A 27090-nucleotide genomic window follows, 5' to 3' on the forward strand; every position below is an offset into this window, starting at 1 on the left:
TTTTTTTTCAAACCTGTCAGTTTGATCCAGTTCACTGTGCACACTTGAGGATGCCAAACCCCACCCCCACCCCACCAACCAGTTTGACCCTGACTCAGTAATGACAATCAACAAGGTGCCTGGTTGTGAGAGCAGAAATATAGCCATGGTTTTCAATCCATACACTACTTACACAAACCTGCCCCACCAACCCCACCCACTCCTCACAGGTCCCAGAATGCTCTGTCAGGGTCAGGTCTGCATGGTTTGATTGGACGCTTCTGTCTCACGAGTGAGGGAGTGGTTTCCTGTTACAGGGGCAGGTGGCAAGCATGTGATGTCCCGCCTTTGATCAGGCCCTTTAACGTGCGTACACCTTGCTCCGCCCTGTGTTGTGCACACAGGACCCTATTAAAATGCAAATGGTCACCATGAACCTCAATGCCAAGGCCAGTCAGAGATCAGAGATGGCAGAAAGCATGGCGATAGCTGAAACGCCGGGTGTGCTGCTACTGTTTAATGTGTGCGGTCCTCCTCCTCCTCCTGCTCTTCCTTTCTCTTCTCTGTTTCCCCTTGATTAAAGCACTTTTGACCATTGAGAAAAGTGCTTTAATAAATGAAAGTTTTTGTTATTATTATTATTATTATTATTATTATTAGTGGGCTATGCTTGCTTCCAGCAAGCCCACTCTTGTTTTCTTTCATATGTATTATCTGCACTTTCTGCGGATCTTTCTAGCTCTAACTAGTCCTACAGTTTTTGCAGTACATTCAAACTTTTTTCACCAAAATGACCGGCTAGTTCCAAACATTTTTGCTTGTATTCAGATTTTTGAAATATTCAAAACTTTTTGAAATATTCAACTTTTTTGTGGTCCATAGAGGGTCGCACATGGACGTTTAGTGCAACGCTTTAGTAGGACGCATGCGCAGGTGGTCACTCACTCACGGACGTTTAGTAGGACGCACATCCAACGGCACAAGATTTTTATGCACAGCTTTATCGCCTAACGTTACTTTAGCTATCCGTAACCCTAACATGTTAGCGTTTTGCCTACTTTAGTTAACCTAGTTAGCGCGTACGGATGCTATCCTGCACGCAGGAGTAGGAGCTACGGACACACAGCTACAACCCGCATATGGATACTATCCTGCACGCATGAGTAGGAGCTAATGACACACAGCTACAACCACCGATACAGATGTATGGACACACGGACGGTACAACCACCGATACAGATGCTTAGACACACGGAGGACAACAAATAACGTTACAGAGGTGAGGACATGCCATAGCTAGCTAGCTATATAGTTAGCCAGGTTTTACTCATGACACTTTTAGGATATGACTCATCCCTGGAACATAATCGCTACTTGCTGATCCCTGGCTGTATATGTAACGCTATGGTGCGCCGTGGGTCTGGACGGTTTTGTGCTTCTTCTGAGCTATGCGCCCTCATTGAAATGCATTGAGGCTTGAGGACAGTGCCAGTTGGAATTTGAAGCAAGCCCACACAATTCCTTCAGGAATTGTAATCTTTCTAGTTATTATTGCTGTTGTTGTTGTTGTTGTTGTTGTTGTTGTTCTTTCTTTCTACAGTTTGTGGCCCATCCAAACTGCCAGCAGCAGCTCCTCACAATCTGGTATGAGAATCTATCGGGGCTGAGGGAACAGTTCATAGCAGTGAAGTGCCTAGTGGTGCTGGTTGTGGCCCTTGGGCTGCCCCTGCTGGCTGTTGGCTATTGGTTCGCTCCCTGCAGCAGGGTGAGTCCCAGGCTTTATTCGGTTCCACCTTAATTGTTTTTAACCCCAATTAGACTCAGGTGTCTAATAATAGCCTTTAGGAGGGCTGAAATTGACACACTAGGTTGATTACTATGGTATTTTATAATGTAATAACTGCCTGCAACAAGTCAAATAACTGCTAATACTACAGTGATGACACTGATATTGCTAAATCCCCCTCTGATCCTCTAAGCAATCAACCTGCTCTTTGTATACAGGCTAGCATTATTCATTATTCATTATGCGTGATTTCCAGTGAACTGAAAGCGTTTTCTTGAGCATTTGAAAACAAGTATTTCTATGAACATAAATTGAATGTCAGACATCGAAAGTGCAGTTTTCCTAAAAAAGCAATATCTTACCTTACAAACAGTGAAAAAATGATCTCAACTGGACATTCCAGTTCCGAGTAAATTACCTAAAAGCAAGCTACTACTACTAAATTCCCTCTAAGATCTATCCATCATGACTTTTGCCCCTGCTTGGAAACCCCATACTAGTTGCAATAATCATACAGTGTCGAGTTTTTCAAGTATTTATATAGCTTTCGAACATAGCTTACGGCTTCCTTCTAGCTGAAACTATGGCTAAGCTATTCTACTGCGTACTGACTTACTTTCACTTTGCGTTTTCGCATTGCAAGAATGGAAGCTTAGTGCATGCTTTCTTGGAGGTTTGTTTGTTTATCAGCAAATGCTTTGCATAAAAGACATTGCAGTAGTAATAAGGGGCACTATATTACTGTAAATCGTTTATGATTCAATTTTATATTTTATCACTAAGATTTCTGGATTCCTTTGATGGTTTTCAGAATAAATATGTCCCCTATGTTTACTGAGTGACACTCCCATAGAATGATAGGATTTGGTCATTTTGGTACAGATGTGCCCTTTGAAGATTTGAACCATATCTGCACTGTATATAGTTTTGGAGATAATGGGGTTTATTTAAGAGAAGGGGATTCTTACAAAAAGCCCTAAAGTTTTAAATGGGGTTTAAGGGATTAACACATTCTCTTCTTTTGCTTTCTTCCCTCAAGTGAGATATTTTGTGATGAAATTTATGACATGTAACAAGGGAACTGTTGTTTTGCAAGAGAGGATAGATGAAGAACAAACCAATATGGAACTGGAATGACCCTTGCAACCTGTATAGGAAGTGCTACACCATCACAACCTCTGCACCTTGCACGAGTATGTTTTTGTAGGATGGCTTTGTAAGGTTCATGAATAATTCATAGCTACCTTACCCTAGCTTATTTTGAGTGATAATAAAACTTTGGTCTTACAACCAGCTTATAAAACACTCTCCAGTGTTTGCAGCACCTTTTGTGAGGATTTCTTGTGAGAAAACCTCTCTCAAAAACATAAATCACCTTTTTTGCCTTTTAGCTCATAATAAACAAACTTAAGATTTGGACCAGGGAAAACTCATCCTATATCAGCACCTCGTAGACTGAGATACATTATGAATATAGGCTCTAGTCTTTCTCCCCATACACAAAGGAATATACTGCAATATACTGTAAATACATAGACATATTAATAAATATCAATCAGCCTTTATTTATAGAGAACATTTCATACAAATTTGCAACACAATGTGCTGAACAAAAAAATGAAAATGAAGAACTTAAAAATCAGGTTATACATAAAAGTTCATAAAATATAAGATAAAAAAATTAATAAAATGATTTAAGATTAAAATGATTACAAAAGAATATGGATGCCCTAACTAAAAGCAATGCTAAAAAGGTAAGTCTTGAGATTCTTTTTGAAAGTGTCCACAGATGCAGAACCCCGCAGTCCCTCCAGCAATCTGTTCCAAAGGCTAGGGCCACAGAAACTGAATGCCCCCTCACTTCTCTTGGCCCCAACCCTTGAAACAGTCAGAAGGCCAGTACCAGAGGACCTCAGGGATCTGCCGGGCACATAATTTAAAAGCATATCTGCTAAATAGGGAGGTGCAATACCATTAAGTGATTTAAAAACCGATAAGAGAATTTTAAAATCTATTCTAAAAGATACCGGGAGCCAGTGCAGGGTTTGTAGTACAGGGGTGATATGATCATGTTTCTTTAATCTGGTTAAAACTCTGGCAGCAGCATTTTGTATCAGTTGAAGTCTGTTTATTTGTTCATTTGTAAATACAATTTATATATATTTCAAAGCAGTTTATTATTGCAACATCCAAAAGTAGGACTAAACAGATTATGTGTTTGCATTTCAACATCTTAATATGTTCTATTTCAATATATTTTCAGTATATTCAGTTTCTGAAAGGGACCATGTGTACAGGTTCAATTCCCAGGTGAGGCACTGCTGTTGTACCCTTGAGCAGAGCTGTGTAACCTGAATTACTTCAGTAAATTACCCAGGTGTATACATGGATTTGTCGTGGTTCAGGGGGTTAGGACCCAGGTGCAGAATGAAAAACACACGAAACTCAAAAGGATAGATACAAATAAGGACTTTACTACAACAACAAAAAAGGCAAACACAAACAGGGAACAGATAAGGCCACGAAAGGCAAAACAACAAACTCAAAAAATTCTTAAGAACAAAAAAACACAGAACAGAACACAGGCAGGCAGGGTACAGGCATGTGGAACACACAGGCATACACATAAAAGAAACGCAAGACAATACATACAGGTCAGGAACAAGCACAAGTTGGAAACAAACACAAGGAACCAGCACCTGAGTCAAGGGGACAAAGAACTTAAATAGACAGGGGTAACAAGACACAGGTGAACTCAAAGAACAATCAAACCAGAATAGGAGGGGATAAAAAGACACAGGTGGGAACAATGATAGAATAACGAGACAATAATGGAAAACAATAATACAATTAACAGGGGAACGAGCAGGACACAAAACAGAAGTGCCGCCATCTGGCGGCCCAACATGGAAAAACAGAAACAGAAAATACAGAACCATGACCCCTCTCTCACCTCTCCATCTCTACCTTTGAATACCACTCTGTCTCAATCACCTATCCTGTTAACTTGTATATTGTAGTTATCTATCGCCCTCCAGGGCCCCTGGGAAACTTCCTTGATGAGCTCGACACCCTGCTGAGCTCCTTCCCAGAGGATGGCACCCCACTGATCCTCCTGGGAGACTTCAACATCCACCTTGATGCCTCCCACTCCGCAGCCTTCCTGCCTCTACTTCACTCATTCGATCTCTCCCTAATGCACTCCCCACCAACACACAAAGCTGGCAATCTCCTAGACCTGGTTATCCTGAGGAATTGCTCCTCTTCCAATCCCACAGTGACCCCTCTGCACCAGTCTGACCACCACTTCATTTCCTTCTCCCTCCCTCTTACTCCCTCCCTCCCTCCCCTCCATCCACTCCTACTGTCATGGTCCGCCGGAATCTCCGCTCCCTCTCTCCCTCCTCTCTCGCTTCCAGTGTCACTGCTTCACTCCCCACTCTTGAATCCTTCTCCAACCTTCCCACTGACTCTGCATCCTCCACTCTGTCTTCCTCGCTCTCCTCAGCACTTGACTCTCTCTGTCCTCTAGTCTCCAGGCAGGCACGCTCGTCCCCTCCCAGTCCGTGGATGTCTGACCCCCTCCGAACCAACCGGGCCAGCCTACGTGCAGCGGAGAGGAAGTGGAGGAAATCCATGGCTCAATCCGACCTGTCTGCCTACCAGTCTCTACTAGCTACATTTTCTACCGCTGTAACCTCTGCCAAAATTAATTATTATCAAACAAAAATCCATAAATCTGCCTCTAACCCTCATCAGCTGTTCTCCATTTTCTCCTCTCTCCTCAGCACTCCTTCCCCACCTCAGTCCTCCCTCGCTGCAGATGACTTTGCAGTTTTCTTCGATGAGAAAATTGCAGACATCCGCAGCTCCTTCACGTCCACCACCACCCTTCCCCACTCCCCCAGCTCTGTTCCCTCCCCTTGTTTCTCCACTTTCTCTCCCCTCACTGACTCTGATGTTTCCCAGCTCCTACTCTCCCACCACCCTACCACCTGTGCTCTTGACCCCATCCCTTCCTCTCTCCTCCAGACCATCACACCTGACATCCTCCCATATGTCACCTCCCTCGTGAACTCCTCCTTGTCTTCTGGACGTTTCCCTCCTCTTTCAAGCTGGCCCACGTCACCCCACTGCTGAAAAAGCCCACTCTGGACCCCTCTGTCATCCAGAACTACCGTCCTGTCTCCCTTCTCCCTTTCCTATCCAAAACAATTGAACGAGCTGCTTCTAATCAACTCTCCTCTTTTCTCTCCCTGAACAACCTCCTAGACCCCTACCAGTCTGGCTTCAGACCTGGCCACTCGACAGAGACCGCACTCCTCTCAGTCAATGAGTCGCTTCACGCCGCACAAGCAGCCTCCCATTCATCTGTCCTGATCCTCCTAGACCTTTCTGCCGCCTTTGACACCGTCAACCATCCCATCCTCCTGTCCTCCCTGGCAGCTATGGGGATCTGTGGCACAGCACTTGACTGGATTGAGTCCTACCTCTCCGGTCGCTCCTTCCAAGTCGCCTGGGCTGGTGCAGTATCAGCACCTCGCCCCCTTGTCACAGGAGTTCCCCAGGGCTCTGTCCTTGGTCCCCTCCTATTCTCCCTGTACACCCAATCTCTTGGTCCTGTAATCTCTGCCCATGGGTTGTCCTATCATTGTTATGCCGATGACACCCAACTCTTTCTCTCCTTCCCGCCCTCTGACACTCAGGTCTCTGCTCGCATCTCTGCCTGCCTGAGGGACATCCAGAGCTGGATGGATAACCACCATCTTAAGCTGAACCCAGGCAAGACGGAGATGATCTTCATCCCTGCTCCATCCTCTAACCTTCTTGACTTTTCTATTTCCCTGGGGACACTGTGGTGTCATCATCACCCACCGCAAAAACCTTGGAGTGGTGATGGACAACAGACTGTCCCTCTCCCAGAACATCACGGCGGTGAGTCGAACGTGCAGGTTCTTCCTGTACAACATCCGGAGAATCCGCCCCTTCCTCACCACCTACGCAACCCAGCTCCTGGTTCAAGCGATGGTCCTGTCCCGCTTGGACTACTGCAACTCGCTACTGGCTGGTCTGCCAGCATCCGCCATCAGACCCCTGCAGCTCATCCAGAATGCTGCAGCGCGTCTGGTCTACAACCTCCCCAGACATTCCCATGTCACCCCCCTGCTCACTGACCTCCACTGGCTGCCTGTTATGGCTCGCATCAAATTTAAGTCCTTGGTGCTTGCATACCAGGCAGCTAAGGGTCAGCACCAGGGTACATTCAGAGGATCATCAGACCCTACACACCAGCCAGACCTCTCCGTTCTGCCACCTCTGGACGCTTGGCACCTCCCCCTCTTCGCGTCTGCACTTCCCGCTCCCGTCTGCTGTCTGTCCTGGCCCCTCGCTGGTGGAATGACCTCCCCGTGATGGTCAGAACAGCAGAGAATCTCACCACTTTCAAACGCAGACTGAAGACTCATCTCTTCAGGCTGCACCTCTCCCCAACCCTCCCTAGCCTATAGTTCAGCTCATTGTACCTAGCTAGGATAATTTGATTATGTTAGTGTATCTGGTAGGATTGTTTTTGTATGATTAGGTGTGATTCCAGTGCTAGTTTGTACTTTGTACTTGGTAGGATTCTTGCTGCTGAACAAGCTTACTCTACAGGGTTGGAGTCCTGATCGATGTGGTCACTTCTGGCACTACGATCCTTACTTCACTCTAGTGTTTCTTTTGCGCCTCTACATCTTGAAACCTATGCACTTGTTGTACGTCGCTCTGGATAAGAGCGTCTGCTAAATGCCTATAATGTAATGTAATGTAATGACAGGATTTCAGAAAAGAAAGGTGTCTCGGACCCTCTGCTAAATGCTTCAATTGGAAGTAAATTGATTTTGTTGTTCACTCTTCATTCACAGGCCCCAAATGAGCCTTAGGTCAGTCTGTCCTGGGTATTGGGTGTATGTATTGATGTGGTCTAGTATAAGTGACATTGCTGGTAGCCTTTTGTAGTTTCAGGTCTATTATTTTGGTTTAACACTAAAAGCCTTTTTCACATTTGTGCTTGGGGACAGGTACTGGTGCAAGAGCTTTTTATGACTAGAAATACTTTGCCCCCTTTAGAAACAGGAAGACAGTTCTTACAGAAAAACACTGTCCTGTTCTCTGAATACCATTCCTGCAGGTTTTCCAAGTGAAATCTGCCTTTGACCCCAGTCGATCTTAGTAGTTATTATACTCATACAGCATGTGCATTTATGAGTTAGAATATCAGGTTCATGGATTAAAATACATTATTGCATTTCATAAAAGGGAAGAGTTCTAACAAATTTTTTGCATATGAGATGAAACAATGATTTATGTGAAGATGACTAAACCTGCTGTCCCTTCATGTCCCCCCCCCTCCATCTGTCCTGCCATCCCCCCCCCCCCCCCAAGTTGGGGAAGGTCCTGCGGAGCCCCTTCATGAAGTTTGTAGCCCACGCCGCATCCTTCATCATCTTCCTCTGCCTCCTGGTGTTCAATGCCTCGGACCGCTTTGAGGGGATCAACACCCTGCCCAACATGACCGTCACAGACTACCCCACCCAGATCTTTCGGGTCAAGACCACACGCTTCAGCTGTACTGAGATGCTCATCATGGTGTGGGTCACAGGTATTGTACCGTACCATAGCTACTCAAGAGTGCCGTGTCAGTCGCCATTCCACTCTGGCCTTCTGGGTAATTTATGACACTGCACGGCGATGGGGGTGGAGGCTTCTAGGATTCAGGTCCACTCCAAAATGCTGGGATCACTGAGCGTATCCTGGGTATGAGATTCCAAGGTCCCTCGTGATCCAGGCTGTAATGCTAGCAGGGTTATGCTCAGGTTTTACCTTCTGACAATAATTTAAATTAATAGATAGAATTTCCAGGTAGAATGGTTCACCTGAAGACAGCAGGACTGCCCAGCCTGTGTCCTCTTCAGAATGCCTCCTTAAAACATTCTGTCATTGAACTGTGTGTAACCTACAATCCATTATTTTTAATATTTACAATTAATTTGTTTTCTGTCTCCAGTTGTGTTAATATTGCTTTGTCCTGTTTATGCTATTTTATTTGCTGTATTTCTACATAAAGATACAGAGACAGTGTAGAGATGGCTCTGAATTCATCTGAAAAATTACAGCACTGTCCTGCCGTTTTAATACCAGCTCCTGAAAACCAAGGACTGGCAGTTTGGGGACACAAACTTTTTATAATGATGGTGTTTCAAAATTTGTTCTCTTTTCCTTGGTGGGGGTGTTCAATGTAAGCTTTATGTATATAGTCCAAGTTTTCAATAAATAGTGCTTCACAGTAAATATGATGAGAACAAGTAGTAGGGCTGTCAAAAAATATTCGAAGTTCGAAAACTATTCAAAAACTTTTTTTTTTTTTAAGTTCAAACCCAAATTTGAGCATTTGAATATTAGTTTTGGATCTCGTGTTTTGTAATTAACATAAATATACAGGCTTTAATTTCATGCGGCGAATCATGTTCATGCACGCAAAGTTCATTTCCTGTGCTAACGCTACTGGTCAGCTAACAATTTAGGCTAAATAATGTTCCCATGGCAGCTTTCTGTTCTGAAGATATTGATAAAATTGGATGATGAAAGAAGTTTAAACAAACTAAACAGAGTAAGTAATCTATTTTGTTTTAGGCTACAGATATTAGCTGTTTGAATAGTTTTTGTGTTATGAAATAAACAAGGATTTCCTATAAACAATAATTTCCCTATTATTGTGATTAATAAATGCCGAGTTGTGGCAAATTACATCCCCGAGAAGTGCTTTATTCATTTGCACATTAGGCTATAGAAACTGCAGGGGGCTCATTTATCAAATAAACTTGCGTGCATACGTCAAGTGAAGACCTGACATAAGCCGCGTTTCCACCAAAATTACCCGGAACTTTCAGTCCCAGGAACTACTTTACCAGGAACTAAAAGGTTCCTTCAGCCAATGGTTGTCTGCGTTTCCACCGGGGTCTAAAGTACCGCGAAGATTAGGCAAATTAGCTCACTGACGTCGTCGGTCCATCTGTCATATGATTTCTTCTGTAACCCCATACTACCACCGAAGTAGCCTACATTATTTTCTAATAACCGGGACAGCCCGGAGGGGTTTATTCCACTTATATACAACGGGTTACCAACAATGACTATATATGGTTACTTTTGTATTTATTGATTTTCATATATCCTCTCAAACACATTCATTAACAGCAGAAAACATGCACACGTTGTAAACAATTTGCTGTTTTATTACTTTCTCGTCGTCAATTCCATATCAGGCTAATCGCAAAATGACAAGAATAGAACGAAAACTCGGACTTGCGTGAAAATGTAAATTAGTAGTGGTACAGCCACCGTTTGCTTTCCTTCGAAGTTACTGCTAGCCGAGCAGCGAAGTGTGCCCTCCAGATGCGAACCATGCACCATAAATGAGTCCATAGTCTTCCTGGTCTTTTCGTGGAATTGAAAAATGGCAGTAAAATTGAGTAAAATTACGGCAGTCTGAAAAAGCTAAAGGGAAGATTACTAGAATTAACCTGTTATTTTACCCGGATAAAAAGTGCGGAAGGTGATTTCCAGTTTGCTTGTACTGTATCACCAATGTTAATTATGCAGAACTACCGCATACCTCACATAACTGTATCAAACGTTTTAAGTCAATTACAACGGGCTAACAAAGAAAATCCAGAAGAAAATATTCAGCAACCGAATTAATCCGTTTGAATGTTTTGGTAGCCTACGTAATATGCTGTCCCAGCACGAATGCTTAGCATTTTATAAAACGAATACTAAAGCAAGAAAAGAACAGAAGAGCACACGTTATAATTCCAAGACGTTGACAGGCTATAACCAAAAGTAGGCTACTGCGCCGCATAACATACAAGTTTGATTTGAAGTTATTATGAAAATAAATTGGTTTGCCGCTGCATATTTTCAAACATGGCGGGTAATGGCGGAAAATAAATACAACACAAATGCTACGAGTACTCGACCAATCAGAAATGTTCAGCGCTGCAAGCTCCACCCAAAAGGTTCCTGTACTTTCGGAAAGTACTACCCCCGGAGCAGGAACGTTTTGGGGGGTAAAACAAAGCCCCCAGAACTAAATTTAGACCCTAGTTCCTGCGGTGGAAACGCACTGAGTTCCTCAAAAGGTTCCTAGTTCCGGGGTATAGTTCCTGCGGTGGAAACGCGGCTATAGAGCCACAACCCTTTCCACGGTCAAATCGAGACGACGCTGAAGTTGGCTCCCGATTCGCAGCTCCCGATTCGAAATTTCCGGTCCACCTTAAATCGGTTGCGTTATATGATCGGATGGTTTTGCGGTTTGCAAAGGCTATAATTTGCTTCTAAAGCCGCGTTTCCACCGCAGGAACTATACCCCGGAACTAGGAACCTTTTGAGGAACTCAGTGCGTTTCCACCGCAGGAACTAGGGTCTAAATTTAGTTCTGGGGGCTTTGTTTTACCCCCAAAACGTTCCTGCTCGGGGGGTAGTACTTTCCGAAAGTACAGGAACCTTTTGGGTGGAGCTTGCAGCGCTGAACATTTCTGATTGGTCGAGTACTCGTAGCATTTGTGTTGTATTTATTTTCCGCCATTACCCGCCATGTTTGAAAATATGCAGCGGCAAACCAATTTATTTTCATAATAACAAATCAAACTTGTATGTTATGCGGCGCAGTAGCCTACTTTTGGTTATAGCCTGTCAACGTCTTGGAATTATAACGTGTGCTCTTCTGTTCTTTTCTTGCTTTAGTATTCGTTTTATAAAATGCTAAGCATTCGTGCTGGGACAGCATATTACGTAGGCTACCAAAACATTCAAACGGATTAATTCGGGTGCTGAATATTTTCTTCCGGATTTTCTTTGTTAGCCCGTTGTAATTGACTCAAAACGTTTGATACAGTTATGTGAGGTATGCGGTAGTTCTGCATAATTAACATTGGTGATACAGTACAAGCAAACTGGAAATCACCTTCCGCACTTTTTATCCGGGTAAAATAACTGGTTAATTCTAGTAATCTTCCCTTTAGCTTTTTCAGACTGCCGTAATTTTACTCAATTTTACTGCCATTTTTCAATTCCACGAAAAGACCAGGAAGACTATGGACTCATTTATGGAGCATGGTTCGCATCTGGAGGGCATACTTCGCTGCTCGGCTAGCAGTAACTTCGAAGGAAAGCAAACGGTGGCTGTACCACTACTAATGTACATTTTCACGCAAGTCCGAGTTTTCGTTCTATTCTTGTCATTTTGCGATTAGCCTATATGGAATTGACGACGAGAAAGTAATAAAACAGCAAATTGTTTACAACGTGTGCATGTTTTCTGCTGTTAATGAATGTGTTTGAGAGGATATATGAAAATCAATAAATACAAAAGTAACCATATATAGTCATTGTTGGTAACCCATTGTATATAAGTGGAATAAACCCCTCCGGGCTGTCCCGGTTATTAGAAAATAATGTAGGCTACTTCGGTGGTAGTATGGGGTTACAGAAGAAATCATATGACAGATGGACCGACGACAACGTCAGTGGGCTAATTTGTCTAATCTTCGCGGTACTTTAGACCCCGGTGGAAACGCAGACAACCATTGGCTGAAGGAACCTTTTAGTTCCTGGTAAAGTAGTTCCTGGGACTGAAAGTTCCGGGTAATTTTGGTGGAAACGCGGCTTATAAGTGAGATACGGCTCAAGTGAGAAATGGAACAAAGGTGGTGATTTGAAATTAGTTTTATTATTATTATTATTATTATTTTTAATTTTTTAAATTTTGTTACGTTCACTTCACTAAGACAACGCTTTCTGTAATACTGAAATATCAGATACCCAAGTGTCACGCATTTTGTTTTCTCCTCAAAATCTAATCGTCTCAACATTACGTGTGTATGACATAACAGGAAATAATGTACATTTGAAATGGTGTGGATGAAATATCACTGCACCATATGCAAATAAAACTCCAAACGGTCAATATAAACAAATACAGTAATACAATCCTATTGAAAAATGGACATTAGATAAATATGAAAGTGTGGATAAGAATTTCTCTCCAAATGTAAAAGATCAGAAAATTCTGACACTTGTTCCTGGCAGAAGGGGTCCTGGTCTACATCCTACCCCATTTCTGTGAAATTTTACTGTAGTATTTTTTAATAATCCCACTTCAAACTTTCCATGTAATCCAATAGATGGCAATTGAAAAAAGTGAACATTTGGATTGAAATATCTCTCCAAAATTACAAGTTCAGAAAATTCTGACACTTGTTCCTGGCAGAAGGGGTCGTGGTCTACATCCTACCCAATTACTATGAAATTTTACTGTAGCATTTTTTAATAATCCCACTTCAAACATCCAATGTAATCCAACGCAGGCTAATATAAAAGTGAAATTTTGGATTGGAATTTCTCCCCAAAATGGTACGTTAAAATTTCACAGAAATGGGGTAGGATGTAGACCAGGACCCCATATCTCACTTTTAGAAGCAAATTATAGCCTTTGCAAACCGCGAAACCATCCAATCATATAACGCAACCGATTTAAGGTGGACCGGAAATTTAGAATCGGGAGCTGCGAATCGGGAGCCAACTTCAGCGCCGTCAAATCGAGTCATGGTTGAAATTTTATAAACACTACTTTGACGTGATTTTCTACATACGCGCCACACAGTTGATCTAAAATATGTTTTATAAATGAGGCCCAGATGTAGTAACCTAGTATGAAACTTCACCGATGTCCTCTATTCTACTGCCCGCTTGTGGAAAATAACGCGCAGGCCAGTTTAGAGGGAGCGTCACGTGCATATTGCGCCCGACAATAAGCAGCTTATTTTTGTGAATTATAAGCAAATGATATTCGAATATATTTTAATGCTAACTAATTACAAAAGCTAATATTCAAACTCAATTTCATGGTACTTTTGACAGCCTTAACACGTAGACAAATCAATAAAATCTGAGTAAAACTAAATGTATAATAGAACTATAATGAATGCGCCCTTACTTAAAATCTAGGCCGAAAGGTATGTTTTAATATTTAGGTTAAAAAAAATGTTAACAGATTCTTATGCCTCCAGATCTTCTTGTGTGTGTGTGTGTGTGTGCGTTCGTGTGTGTGTGATTTGTTTTTCCACCAGCATTCCAAATACAGTTTCTTTCTTGTGGTCTATACATTTTGGCTAGTAACTTGTTTCTTTCTCAGGTATTTTCAAGTCTCACCAGTACTCAAAAATCAAAAATACATTTAGATACATATTTGACTCCAGTATAAACCCTAAACATATGAGTATTCAGGGGTTTGTGGTCTAACGCAAAAAAGTGCACTTCACGAGTGTACATTTCCAAATGATCTTTTAAAAAGTTCAATCTTATTTACAGTTGAAAATATTTCCTAAACTATTTATGGAACCTTGAAATAGGTTGCGACTAATACTTGCCCCTGTGATTGAGAGAAGGGATCTCAGAGTCCCAGCAGAGGCAAATTTGATAGTAGATGTGTGCAGTCAAATCTATAGCTGACTGTTCACACTTCGACCATGGGACTTGTGGACCTAGAACAGCGACTTGCAGTCAAAGGACCGCTGCTCTTATTTTAAGGACAAGGCTACCCATAACATTTCTGTGTGTATTTTGTGAGTCAGATTTACGTTTATAAATGGTTATTCATGGAACTTCGTGGTTTGACTGTGAAACTTACAATACTCAGGGCTGCGTTTCCGAGTTTCGATGTACCTTAACGTTTTACAAAGGTTCTTAAGGTATACCTTCTTAAGGGAAACCGCTTTTTTACGAGTGTTTCCCAGACTATACCTTAAGGCAACTCTTAAGGGACAACTTAAAGGTACATCGTAAGTTGGAGCTGGCCTTCACTGTGGTGCTGAAAAGTTTATCAATCGATGCCAAGCGAATCGATTGTCTCACTTGTAAAGGCTTGTGAATGACGTTTTAATATTACACGTGTTGTCATAATCATTTTACATCAATCTAATATTGCAGAAGAGGAAGCTATGCCTACTAGAGATTATCTGCTAATCTCTTTAAGAGTCCGTTAAGACGAGATCTTGTGATAGTTTCAATAAATACGTACATATAGGCTACAATGGATAAAATAAAAAGCGTCAATCGGGACATATAAGCCATAGTCTGGGACTTCGTGGAAGCCCAGGGGAAAGGATATAGGCTACATATGGGTGAATTATTTTGTTCTTATTGAAACAAAGGTCTAATGTTAATTTGTTTTTGTCACACAATATATAGGCAACTGTAGCAGCATATCACTGCACTGCACTGATTCCTGCAAACTTTTCTCTGCAATGCAAAAATGATCGTAGATGAAAGGCAAAAGCGCGTCTGTGGAAAATGATCATGATGAATTATATACAGGGTGCCTTATGAATAGGTCTACCTGTTAAAGTGATTTGTTCGTCCACTTTAATTTGCTGTTGGATAATCTTAAATTTAACCAAGAATATCATTATTGGGTTGTTTACCGAAAATTGTAAAACAACATGGTAAGAAAAATGTTCCGAAATGTTGATATTTACCCAGTGCTATTTTGTTTTATATAGGAGGTGTGAGCTAAAGGAAGGGGATGTAGATCATTTGGCTATGTTTGTCCATTATGAGCCACTGTACCTGTATGTGTGTTTATGGCTAGGCCAATCAACGTGCTCTAGTTCGGTCATGCAAGTAGACTCACTCAACATTGTTTTTGCACACACAGGTTTTATATTCTTAATAAACCGGCGGTTTGTTCCAAGTCAGTGTGATCATTGACTCACACACAAACGAACTAATTTCTACAGGGTATGCAGTCAGAAAAGCCATATCCTAAGTTAGCGCCACTACGTATAAATTTAAAAAAACTTTTTTTTTTCTTTTCACAAATTGGATTATTATCATGGATAGGCCCTATACTTAATTACCATCATGATGGGGATAGACAGGTAAAACGACAACATTCTCACGACGTGCTATGCACAGACACGTTGATTGGATAATTACTTTTCGTAAAGTAAATATTAAACTCATTTTCGCATGCCGATGTGCTACTAGATGCGCACTGTAGTACAACTGTCGATTTGAAAAGCAAAATGTTGGCATAATAAGGCTGAAACCGCGGAGCGCATCGCTAAGGGACAGCTTACGAGTGCCTCAGGCCACCCTTTTAAAGGTATACCTTAATTAAGGTATACCTTAGCTAAGGAGACGCTGGGAAACAGCTCGAGAGCTAAAGGAAGAGCTTAAGGGATACCTTACGACGCACGTAGCGGTAAGGAGACTGGGAAACGCAGCCCAGATAGGTTTGAGCACAGTCTATAATATCATCTAGTGTTAGCTTCACTTAGAATATTTGTTTGTAATAAGTGTCCAGTAATATTGTTTTTAATTTTGCCCATGAGTCGTTTCTCTTCTCTCAGCAGATCCTTATTTATCAAATACAATCGGATAGCAAAGATTGTAGTGCTGTCACCACAAATTTAATCTGGGCTGCAAAAATGATCCGGGTGATGTAATGACATTCCAAAACAGCTGTTATTTGTGACATACTTTTTGTTACAGCGTCCGTTGCTATGCCGACGCTGCCAGCCTTGCTACAATCTGTGGCGATAAAGATTCTAAGTCAACTCAGCAATTTCTCTGGTTTAATGGGTTATTTTCCAGGCTGAAATGCGATCGTATTAGTAAACGGCTACACATGTCATCTAACTTGTAGTAGTTGGCTATCTCCTTGAATATGAATTAAATGTTTTTAACAGAAAATAATAATAATAAATGTGATTTTATCCACGGAAATAGCTAAACAAAAAGGCAAAATTAATGTTGTGGTCACGATCGCCATCGTAGACATCAGAAGGACATGTCACTGAAAAAAAAAAAAAAAAAGTTGTCTTTCTTTGCAGTGGTTTGGGCTGGAAACAAGCTGTAGGAGCGGAATAAGCCCCCAAAGTGAAGCACAACATATCAAATAAGGATGCTTGGTGCTATTGACTGCAATAGCTGGCAGCAAGCAACTGGCAGGGAGAAGAACAAGCAGAAGTACAAATATTAAGAAACTGCATCAAGTTTTGATATTGAAATCTGGTTGTTTTTAATTAGAAATATTTTTTCTAAAAATAAAATGAAAATTTGACACTTTTTAGTGATAGGTACGAACCAGTATGCCATTAATTACAAAGTACTCCTACGGGGAAATTGGGTCTTCATTACCATGAAAGTTCATATGTGCACTGCAAATAGTACTACCAGCTACCATTTTGAACCACACTCCATGCTCACTATTTAAAAGGGGAATTTCACTTTATAACACTTCTGCTTCATATGATTGATATTGTCCTTCTAATGAATGTGTTGCCCTTCATTTTTCGATTAGTTATTTCATTTTAAATGTCTTAACGTTTTTTTAGCGCAAGTCCACATAGTAGCACGGTTTCTGGTTTTTTCTTCTTCTTCGATTTCGTTTCGCTGCAAAATTGAGAAGAAGCGAAGCAAAACATTCTGTTAACTTAGCGTTGAAATCGAACAAACTAACATCTGCTAGCTTTTTGATGCAATATCGGTGTAATAATGAGGTGCGTTGTACCCGGTTGTTATAATGCCCTCGTTAAACTTGGCTTGAAAGCACATTTTCATAGTTTTTCACGCGATGCAACTTTGTGCCAGACATGGCTGGATGTAATCAGACACCCCAACATAACAGCTGAAGAAGTTCGCAAACGAGGAGTACGGATATGCAGTGACCACTTTGAAGCTACTGACTACCAAGGCAACCGTCTGAAGCCTGGAGCTGTACCCACCATTTTCCCATCGTTGGTCGAATCGCTCGAGGTAGGTACTAAGCGGGCTGGCTAACGCTATCGCGTCTGTGATACATAAAATGTTTACCACCAGTTGCCGTTTTTCCTGGGAATAGCCTGTGGTTCCTTGATCTTGGCCCGCTCCTGACTCGCTCTCGCATGATCAGCCTGCAAATTAGCAAGCTCTTCTTCTGTGTATTCTGGCTCCAATCAATAGGGCACAACAATCCCATGATCAAAAACAAAATCTCCTTCGTCCTCAGACATTTTCGGTTTCGCTAGCTAGTAGTCATACAACACTATTTCTATGACCAACCTAATGTTATTGTCTACAGGTACGCCACGTCAGAAGTCGCGCAATGATATGCATCCTCGAGTTCGACACTAAACTACCTGGGTCTTCTTCCTGCATTTGTAAAGGAAAACATCAAAACAGCGTAAAATATTAACATAATGAGATAACAAAAAATGAAGGGTGACACATTCATTAGAAGGACAATATCAGTCATGAGAAGCAGAAGTGTTATAAAGTGAAATTCCCCTTTAACCTGTGTATGTATTTTATATTATTTTGCATGTAGATATATGTATGTCGATATATGGAATGTGATTAATTTTTAATGGGCTTATCATAAAAATAATCTATTAATAATTCTATTTGATATAAAGTTATGAAACTTGGTATGTGTATTAATAGTATGATCAGGAGTTTTATCCCAATTCAAAAAGTTTGATCCCAATCTGGTGGTGCTAAATAGCTTCAAATATTAAAAAATTTAGAAAATCCACTATAAATTACAGTTCCTTTGCAGAGATGTCAAACTTGCGACAATGACAAAAGACATCATAAGGAATATATATGTGCTTTATGTGTTGGTGTCATCTTGAATTGGCCACCATTTTGTAAATGTGCTCATCTATTACTTTTGAGTTCTTTCTAAACCAACTGGCTAATGCTTATGAAACTTTTACTAGACGTTTTACTAGAAGGTGTCGTTTTACGTTTTACTAGAAGGTGTCACCCACAGACCGTATAAAAATATGGACGAAGTGATGATACGTCACCCACTCATTTTCTATGGTTAGTGCTCACTAGTGCATGAAGCCCAAACTAGGGTGCCACCTTTGTTATTTTTTACCGTTTGCAACGAACTCAAGTGCAGTTGAGCAGGAAATTCCACCCCTACTGCCTACATGGTAATTAGACATGCACACGTCTGGACAACTAGCGTGTTTGTGCAACCACAGAACCATAGTCAACAGCTCGTAGCGAGAGGACCCTCCCAGTACAACCATGCTGAAACACTGATATTTAGCCAGATCTCATAACATAACATAACATAATATAATGACGAGAACAGGCCGTTCAGCCCGATGATGCTCGCCATTTTATCGCTAGATTAAATCCCCAGAGTTTCTGCCTCTACTACATGACCTGGCAGGCTATTCCACACATTGACTACTCTCTGTGTGAAAAAAGTCTTCCTAATATATGTGGGTCAAAGACGTGGTGCGTAATTTTGGTCTGAAGGCCATTCATTTAACATAAAAAGATAAATATGTATAAACATAATATTAAATCACTCAACCCTTACCCTTCTTTTGACCCATAAATATTTGCGTTGCAAACTATTAAATTAAGGGAGTTATTGAAGTGTCAAAATGTCCTTCAGTGTAACTGTCCGGGTTAAAATTATAATGACAAAAGTGTTTTTAAAATGTAGAAATTCATCCTAAAAATATAAATGAACACCCATGGCATAATTGTGTTAGTATTTTCAACAATATATAAGAATAATGGGCTACATACTGTATCAAAAATTTTTTTTTAAACTTGAATAACTGTTGTCCAGACTTTTGCGCTTCATCAATGTCATTCAGTGTAACAAAGGTAAAAAGACATTTTAAAGCATATCGTGTGACAGTGTGTGACATCACAAAGAAGACCCATTGAAGACCCTCTATCAATGTGATGAGGTGAGTAAATCTCTGAAATAATATTTGGTGACAAAAACGTATGTCCTTCAGTACAACACAGAAAACATACTTTTAATGTTATTATTTTATAAAAAGCTATATTAAATATGAAAAGTAAGGATAATCTTTATAGGTCAAGGTCATTACTTTATATAGGTGGCCAAGGAACTGCCTGTTAAATATGTTTATGTATGAAATCCGTCCTTAAGTATCATGCTTTTGTCCTTCAGCACAACAAAAGTTTCATGTTATACCACAATATCACCCGTTATGCTGAATGACAGAAGCTTTGTTATCCCATGTTTTCACTAGTTTAATCATGCAATTCATATTTGCTTGTTGTATGAATTCTGAATATAATCATTTTAAACTATTTTATGGCATTTTAAGGTATTATCATTTAAAACTATTTTATGGCATTTTAAGGTATTTCAAGGCACATTATCTTTATACTGTAGATGCCATTTTCTAATAAGGAGAGGGCTGCACGGCATAGACAAAAGATTAACACAGATCCAGTTGCTAGGGAGGAAAGACTAGCCAGAAGAAAAGCAGAGTATTGTTTTCATGGTTTCATGCTACTGTCAGCAACAGAATAGGATATAAAGCTGGGTGGATAACACTTAACATTAAGTTGCAGTTAATGCAAATTACACTGTAGTTAATGTTTTATTGCACTGCAGTTAAGGTATAACTAATGGATTATATTAGTTAATATAATATCACACACACACACACACAATTATTGATTAAAAATGGATTATGAATTATGTTAGTTAATAGCTGCTTCACATTTGGGGCACTTCATGAAAAATCGAGACTGTACAAGTTTGAATTGAAGTAGTTTGATGGGCATTTTATGTAGCTATTTTGTGTAGGTGTCTTGAAGTTGCATTTGTGTACCTGCATTGAATATAAATTTATCAGTTACAGTGTAAAAATGCATAATTACAACATTAACTATTATGTAATAATCATGTAATAATGCAACGTAAAGTGTTGCTGCAGGCTCAAATTATAGTAAAGTGATTATTATTAACATTAGCAATGAAATAGTAACAAAACATGTTTGAGAGAGAAAGGGAGAGGGAGTTGATTTAACTTTTAAACTTTGATTAAGTGTTATCATTGTGTAGCCTACTATTAATATACTACTAATAACATTTAGCGGGTGCAAATCCTGCGCCAGTGTCATAACTATTAAATTTTCATTTTTTAGCTATCAGAGAAGAAAGAAGCATGTCAATCCTGATCATCCACCGATCCATACAATGACACAACCTGATGCTGAAAAAAGAGGGGAAAATGGAGATTAAATCAGAGGCACTGTGAAAAAATCAAACAAATGTGGTGATGAACTTAACTCCAGTATCCACTGAAGGAAACTCTTTTGAGCAGGCCTCTGAACAACTTGTACAAGTACAACATGAACCTGCACCTCCCGAGCTGGAGCAACCATCTGAGTCCTTGACTCCAGAACTAGAGCAATCCCTTGAGCGTCAATCTCAAACACTGGAGCAACCACTTGCTTCCTCCACTCCAGAAAAAGTAAAAAAGTTATCAAAGTGTTCAAAACGAAAAACGAGAACTAAAGAAATGCAACTGAAACAATCAGAACAAAAAAGCGACAAATTACAAAAGGGCATGCGAATGTCAAATATATTAAAACGCAATCTAAGTGAAAAATACAGGCCACAAGGGCTAAAGAAAATGTCTTTAGTGAGGAAAACACAGGTCATTGCATTTCTCAGTAGAGATGAAAATACTCGCCTTCTCTCAGGGAAGAAAGACATGGTCACGCAAAAGAAGAAGTCATGCAGACAGTTTTTACGACTGCGGCCATTTTACATTACAGAGCCGAAGGCACATGACCGCAACACCTGTGCGTGTCACATGTGAAACTTCTAGTTGAAAGGTTGAGCCAAAGCGGGTTGCTGAAAAAAAGTGTTTCCAAGTCACTGTCTTCCATTGTCTGTAATCTCAAGAACAAGCAATGCATGTACCGTGTTTGTGCAAAGTGTTGCTATGGTGAAATAGAGCTGGCCCTACCTGAAGAGAATGCACCGATTTCATGGCAACAGTGGCAAAGGGAGAAATTAAGCAACGGAGAAAGGTCATTTACAAATTTTGTGAAAAAAAAAACAGAGACGGGCACCTTGATTTGGTTAAAAACTTCAACGAGAAACTGGATGCTCTTGCGCGGCATCAGTTTAACTGGCTGCACCAAGTTGAGCAGTGCCGAAACTTAAAAGACATACTTTAAGAACATGTGGTTGTAATCCACATGGACATTTCTGAAAATTACGCGTCGGCTTTTCATTTTGGGGGCAGCCGTAAGCAGGCAACTATACACACAAGTGTTGTGTACACATCACAGGAATGCCAATCCTATGCCTCCATTTCAGAGTCCCTCCGACATGACGACTGTGCCGTGTGGGCTCATCTGAAGCCAGTCTTGGATGACATGAAGGAAAAAAACCTATCCCTGACCACACTACATTGCATGAGCGATGGCCCCGTCACGCAATATAGAAATAAAAATAATTTCTACTTCCTGAGCACGGTGCCATTTCTCATGGGTTTCAAAGAGGAAACGTGGAATTTTTCAGAAAAGTCCCACGGAAAAGGTGCACCTGATGGGGTTGGTGGTTCCGTGAAACGTTCTGCAGAGGAGTTTGTCAAAAATGGCGGTGATGTTCTGAACCCAAAGGAGCTCTACACCATGCTGGAGAAAATGCAGTCAAGCGTAAAGTACTTCTGGATTGCTGAGGATGAGAATAACCGATTTGATGAAGCAGTTCCAAATGAGTTGCCAGCTGTCAAAGTAACCTTAAAAATCCACCAGATCATCGCAAAGGAACCTGGAAAGTTCTACCATCGGGAGGTGTCCTGCTTCTGCTCACGAGCAGGCATCTCCTGTGAGTGCAATGCTCCAACAGAGGTGGACTTTCAGAACCAAAATGCAGAAGCAGAAACAGAAGACAGCCTGTCCACGACGGTGAAACCACCAGAGGACTTACAAGGAAAGTTTGTAATGGTCAATTACGATTACCAGCCATTTGTCGGCCAAGTTCTGAAGGTTGTGGGAGAGGAGATGGAAATCAGTTGCATGCAACAAGCAGCTGAAAGAAAGAATTAATTTGCGTGGCCCCAAGTTAAGGACATCACATACTACTTCAAGTCGGATGTCCAAGCAGTAATCTCTGAACCAGAACCGTTTACTACAAAATGAAGGAATTCAAAACTCTGCAAATCTGGCTGGGAAAAGTTTACACAGCTTTATTAGTCCAAATTCCAAGTTACACCCCAGTTAGGCTACAGAATACTGCATAGGCCTACACAAGAAAACGACATACACAAGCAATCTAAAAAGAAACCCATGTTTTAAAGATAAAGAAAAAATAGCTAAAAGAAAAATACTATTGCTGCTACTAATAATAGTTTATAGGATCATTATTGTTATTGCTGAAGGAATCACATTTAATCAATATTTGTGAGCCGTAGTGATATGTGTCATTCAGGGTAACAAAATATTGCCATACAGTGTAACACCAGTATTTTATATTAAAATACAGTAACTTTGTTTTGTTGACTCAGAGAGACAAAAACAAATCTCAAAGGATGAAGTGAAAGATATTTTCAGATTTTTGAATTTTTTACAGTGTATGGCAGGAAGTTTTTGTGAAATACCTTTAGCAAATTTTGAGTTGTACCTGTGACACATCAAATATGTGGTATTCAAAATAAAATAATGCCATTTTTTCTGGGTAGTTATATTTCTGTCAGTCTAAGCATGGATATATAACCTTGTGATTATGAAAAATGGGCATTTTATTTTTCTTTTTCTTTATTTCTTTCATTATATTCTCTTTTCCTATCAACACACACACACTTACCTATATCCTTCATTATTTTTTCTTCTCTTCACGCACTCTTCCCTATAATCCTTCTTAGTTCTTCTCTAACTCCAATCACTTAACCCCAATATGAACAGTACTGTTTGTCATCATATTTGTGTCAACAGCAAAATATCTGTAATGTCTGTTTGTCATAATATCTTCAGTGTATGGTTCTAATAATGTCTGTAATGTTCATATTTATGTTAATGTCTGTTTGCTTGTCTGTTAAGCAAAAAAATAAAATTTAATTTTTTGAAAAAACACTTAGTGTTATACTGAATGACATTTTACTAGGGTACATTCATTTGAATCACAATAAAAATGAATTATTGGCTTTATTCTTGAATATAACTAATATAAGGGCATAGGTGACACTCCAATCAACGTTAAAAAGCCTTTTAGGGAATTGTAATTGCTGTTTTATTTTTTTGTTTTTTGCTACTTTGAAAACCTTATATGTCTTTGACCCCTGTGTGGAATCTACCTTTTGTTCATTTCCATTTCCCCTTGTTCTACTAACAGAACTCAATCTGAAGAGCCTCTTGTAGTTCACTTTGTTGATCCCCTTTATGAATTTAAAAGCCTCAATCAAATCACCCCTGAGTCTCCTTTTACTAACCTCGAAGAGTTTAAGCATCTTAAGTCTTCCCTCATATCTTTTATCTTTCATACCAGGAATCAATTTTGTTGCTCTTCTTTGAACTTTTTCCACAGCCTCTATATCTTTCTTGTAGTACGGTCCCCAGAACGGCACACAGTACTCCAAGTGTGGTCTAACAAATGTATTGTATAAGATAAGTATAACTTCCTTGGATTTATACTCAATACTTTTGGCTATATATCCCAGCATCCTGTTGGCCTTTTTTTTTTTACTGCGACAGCACAGTGCCTAGAACCAGAAAGGCTTTGATCAACCATTACTAAGTCTTTTTCAAACTGAGCACATTCCAATTTTGTTCCTCCCATAAAGTAATCCTGCTTAATGTTCTTATTTCCCACATGCAGAACTTTAGATTTGGCTACATTAAATTCCATTTGCCAGGTTACTTCTGGATTTTATTTAAATCTTCTTGGATTACTTTAGTAGCTTCCAAACTATTAGCTGGGCCTCCCGGTTTTGTATCACCTGCATATTTGACTAATGTACTTTCTATGTCCCTGTTGAAGTAATTGATATAAATGAGGAAGAGCAGTGGTCCCAGCACTGATCCTTGTGGCACTCCACTTTTAACAGCTCCCTGCTCCGATAATATCCCTCCTCTACTACTCTTTGTTTTCTACCCTGTAGCCAGTTCTGAATCCAGTCTGAAATACATCCTCTAATTCCTACTGTCTTCATTTTACTAACACGTCTCTCATGTGGTACCTTATCAAATGCCTTTTGAAAATCTAAGTAGATAATATCATACGCTTTGCTATAATCAAAACACTTGGTAGCTTCTTAAAAGAATACCAGAAGGTTTGTCAGACATGACTTTCCCTTACTAAAACCATGCTGGCTATCCCTTAGGATGTTGCTATTTTCAAGAAATACTTCCAACTTGTCTCTACTGATAGATTCCAGTATTTTACATATTATGCAAGTTAAACTTGCAGGCCTGTCGTTTCCTGGATCAGTATGGTCCCCTTTTTTATATATTGCTATTATATTACCACACTTCCCGTCCTCAGGTATTTCTCCAGTTTCTAAGGACTGTCTAAAAATACCTGCCAATGGTTTAAAAATGATCTCAGCTAACTCTTTGAGTACTCTTGGGTACATGCCATCAGGACCTGCTGCCGTGTTTGTCTTTAGTTTAAGTAATTCATGCAGTACTTCTTTATCCTGTATTTCACTGGTTCTCAAACTATGGTACGCATACCACTGGTGGTACGCATGCTCCCTCTAGTGGTACGGGGAGGAATCCGAAATGTTTTTAAAAAATTAAATAAAATTAATTTAAAAACAAATAATGCTATCAAAATACTACTACAAATGAAAATACCTTAACCATGAGATCATTGAAATGGGATTAAAAATAAGTTTTGCCTTTCCTGTAATATTTTTTTTTTGATATCAGCCTGTAGTCGGGTAGTAGCGTGCGCAAACATCCACAATTAGTAGGCCTAACTGTTACAAGCTAAACTATGATGAATGGTTCAAAAACACTGTAATCGTGGCTCCAAACGGGAACTATTAGAAAGAGAAGTGCGGATCAGGAGGAGAATATTTCGAGCAGCCCTGTAGAAACTGAAGTGGACGACAGTGAACCGAGCACAAGTGCTAGTGGCTACTTCAGCAGTGCCAGTGAAGTCTCCACAGCACCTGCTAGTAGCAAACGGCGCAAAACAGTAAGGAAATATGACTCGAGTTACATCAAATTTGGATTCAGCTGGAGCAGGACGGAGGAAGAACCCAGGCCGCAGTGTGTGGTATGTGGTGATGTTCTTAGCAATGAATGCATGAAACCATCGCATCTCAAACGGCATCAACCAACCAAACAAGCAGTGCTGAAAGACAAACCAGTTGATTTGTTTCTAAGAAAATGTGACGAACTGAAGCAGTCCAAGTCCACGATTCAGTCCTGCGTTACATCCGTAGCCAAAGCACAGGAAGCTTCGTATCGTGCCAGCCTCCGCATAGCGAAATCCGGTAAGCCACACGCAATTGGTGAACAACTGAGTCTACCATTAGCCAAAGAGATGACACGCATCATGTGTGGGGAGAAGGCTGCCAAGCAGTTGAACTTGGTGCCACTTTCAAACGACACTGTGTCGCGGAGAATAGGAGCCATGGCAGATGACATTAAAAACACACTGATTGAGCGCATTAAAAGTAGTCCCTATTATTCCATCCAGCTAGACGAGACTACTGATGTTGCAGATTTGGCCAATTTGCTTGTTTACATCAGATATGAATATGATGGTGCAGGAGGACATTCTGTTCTGTCAATCAATGCAGACCAGAACTACAGCTGAGCACATATTCCAGCTCCTGAACTCATTTGTCCAAGAGAATGGGCTCGATTGGAAAAAGTGTGTTGGAGTCTGCACGGACGGCGCCAGGGCTGTGACAGGTTGCCACAGCAGGGTAGCAGCTCGAATTCGCGAGTTGGCACCCGAGATGCGATGGACTCACTGCAGCATTCATCGCGAGGCCCTGGTGGTGAAGAAGATGCCCAAAGAATTGAAGTCTGTGCTGGACTCGGCCATGAAAGCTGTGAACTTCATTAAGGCCCGACCGAAGCATTCTCGCCTCTTCCATGTGCTCTGCGATGAGATGGGCAGCGAGCATGTCCAACTCTTGCTTCATACAGAAGTAAGGTGGCTATCAAGAGGGTGCTTTCGAGGCTTTTCAAATTGCACAGAGAGGTCCAAATGTTCTTACAGGACAAAAGCTTCCCCTTATCAGATGTTTTCAAAGATACTGTGTGGCTCAGTCAACTGGCATACTTGTCGGACATTTTCTCTTGTTTAAACAAACGGAATTTGGGACTACAGGGACTCACCATCAACGTTTTTGATGTGCAGGACAAAATCAATGCAATGCTGAAAAAGATGGAGTTGTTCGAAATCAAAGTCAAGGTAGGTGATGTTTCAGCTTTCCCCGCTTTGGAGAGTTTTCTGTCTGACAACGGCCTGA

At 40.6% G+C, this 27090-nt stretch overlaps 1 protein-coding gene across 2 annotated transcripts in view; it reads left to right on the top strand.

The window, feature by feature from the left end:
- The window catches only part of trpc7b (transient receptor potential cation channel, subfamily C, member 7b), an 83226-nt gene that overhangs the window by 14340 nt on the left and 41796 nt on the right, over positions 1-27090 (top strand). For both annotated transcript variants that reach the window (XM_064341921.1, XM_064341922.1), the window contains exons 4-5: positions 1580-1744; positions 8189-8405. In XM_064341921.1, the coding sequence (XP_064197991.1) occupies positions 1580-1744; positions 8189-8405 (382 nt within the window). The remainder of the gene's footprint in view (positions 1-1579; positions 1745-8188; positions 8406-27090) is intronic.

This window comes from Anguilla rostrata, chromosome 7, assembly GCF_018555375.3.
Source record: "Anguilla rostrata isolate EN2019 chromosome 7, ASM1855537v3, whole genome shotgun sequence".
NCBI lineage: Eukaryota > Metazoa > Chordata > Actinopteri > Anguilliformes > Anguillidae > Anguilla > Anguilla rostrata.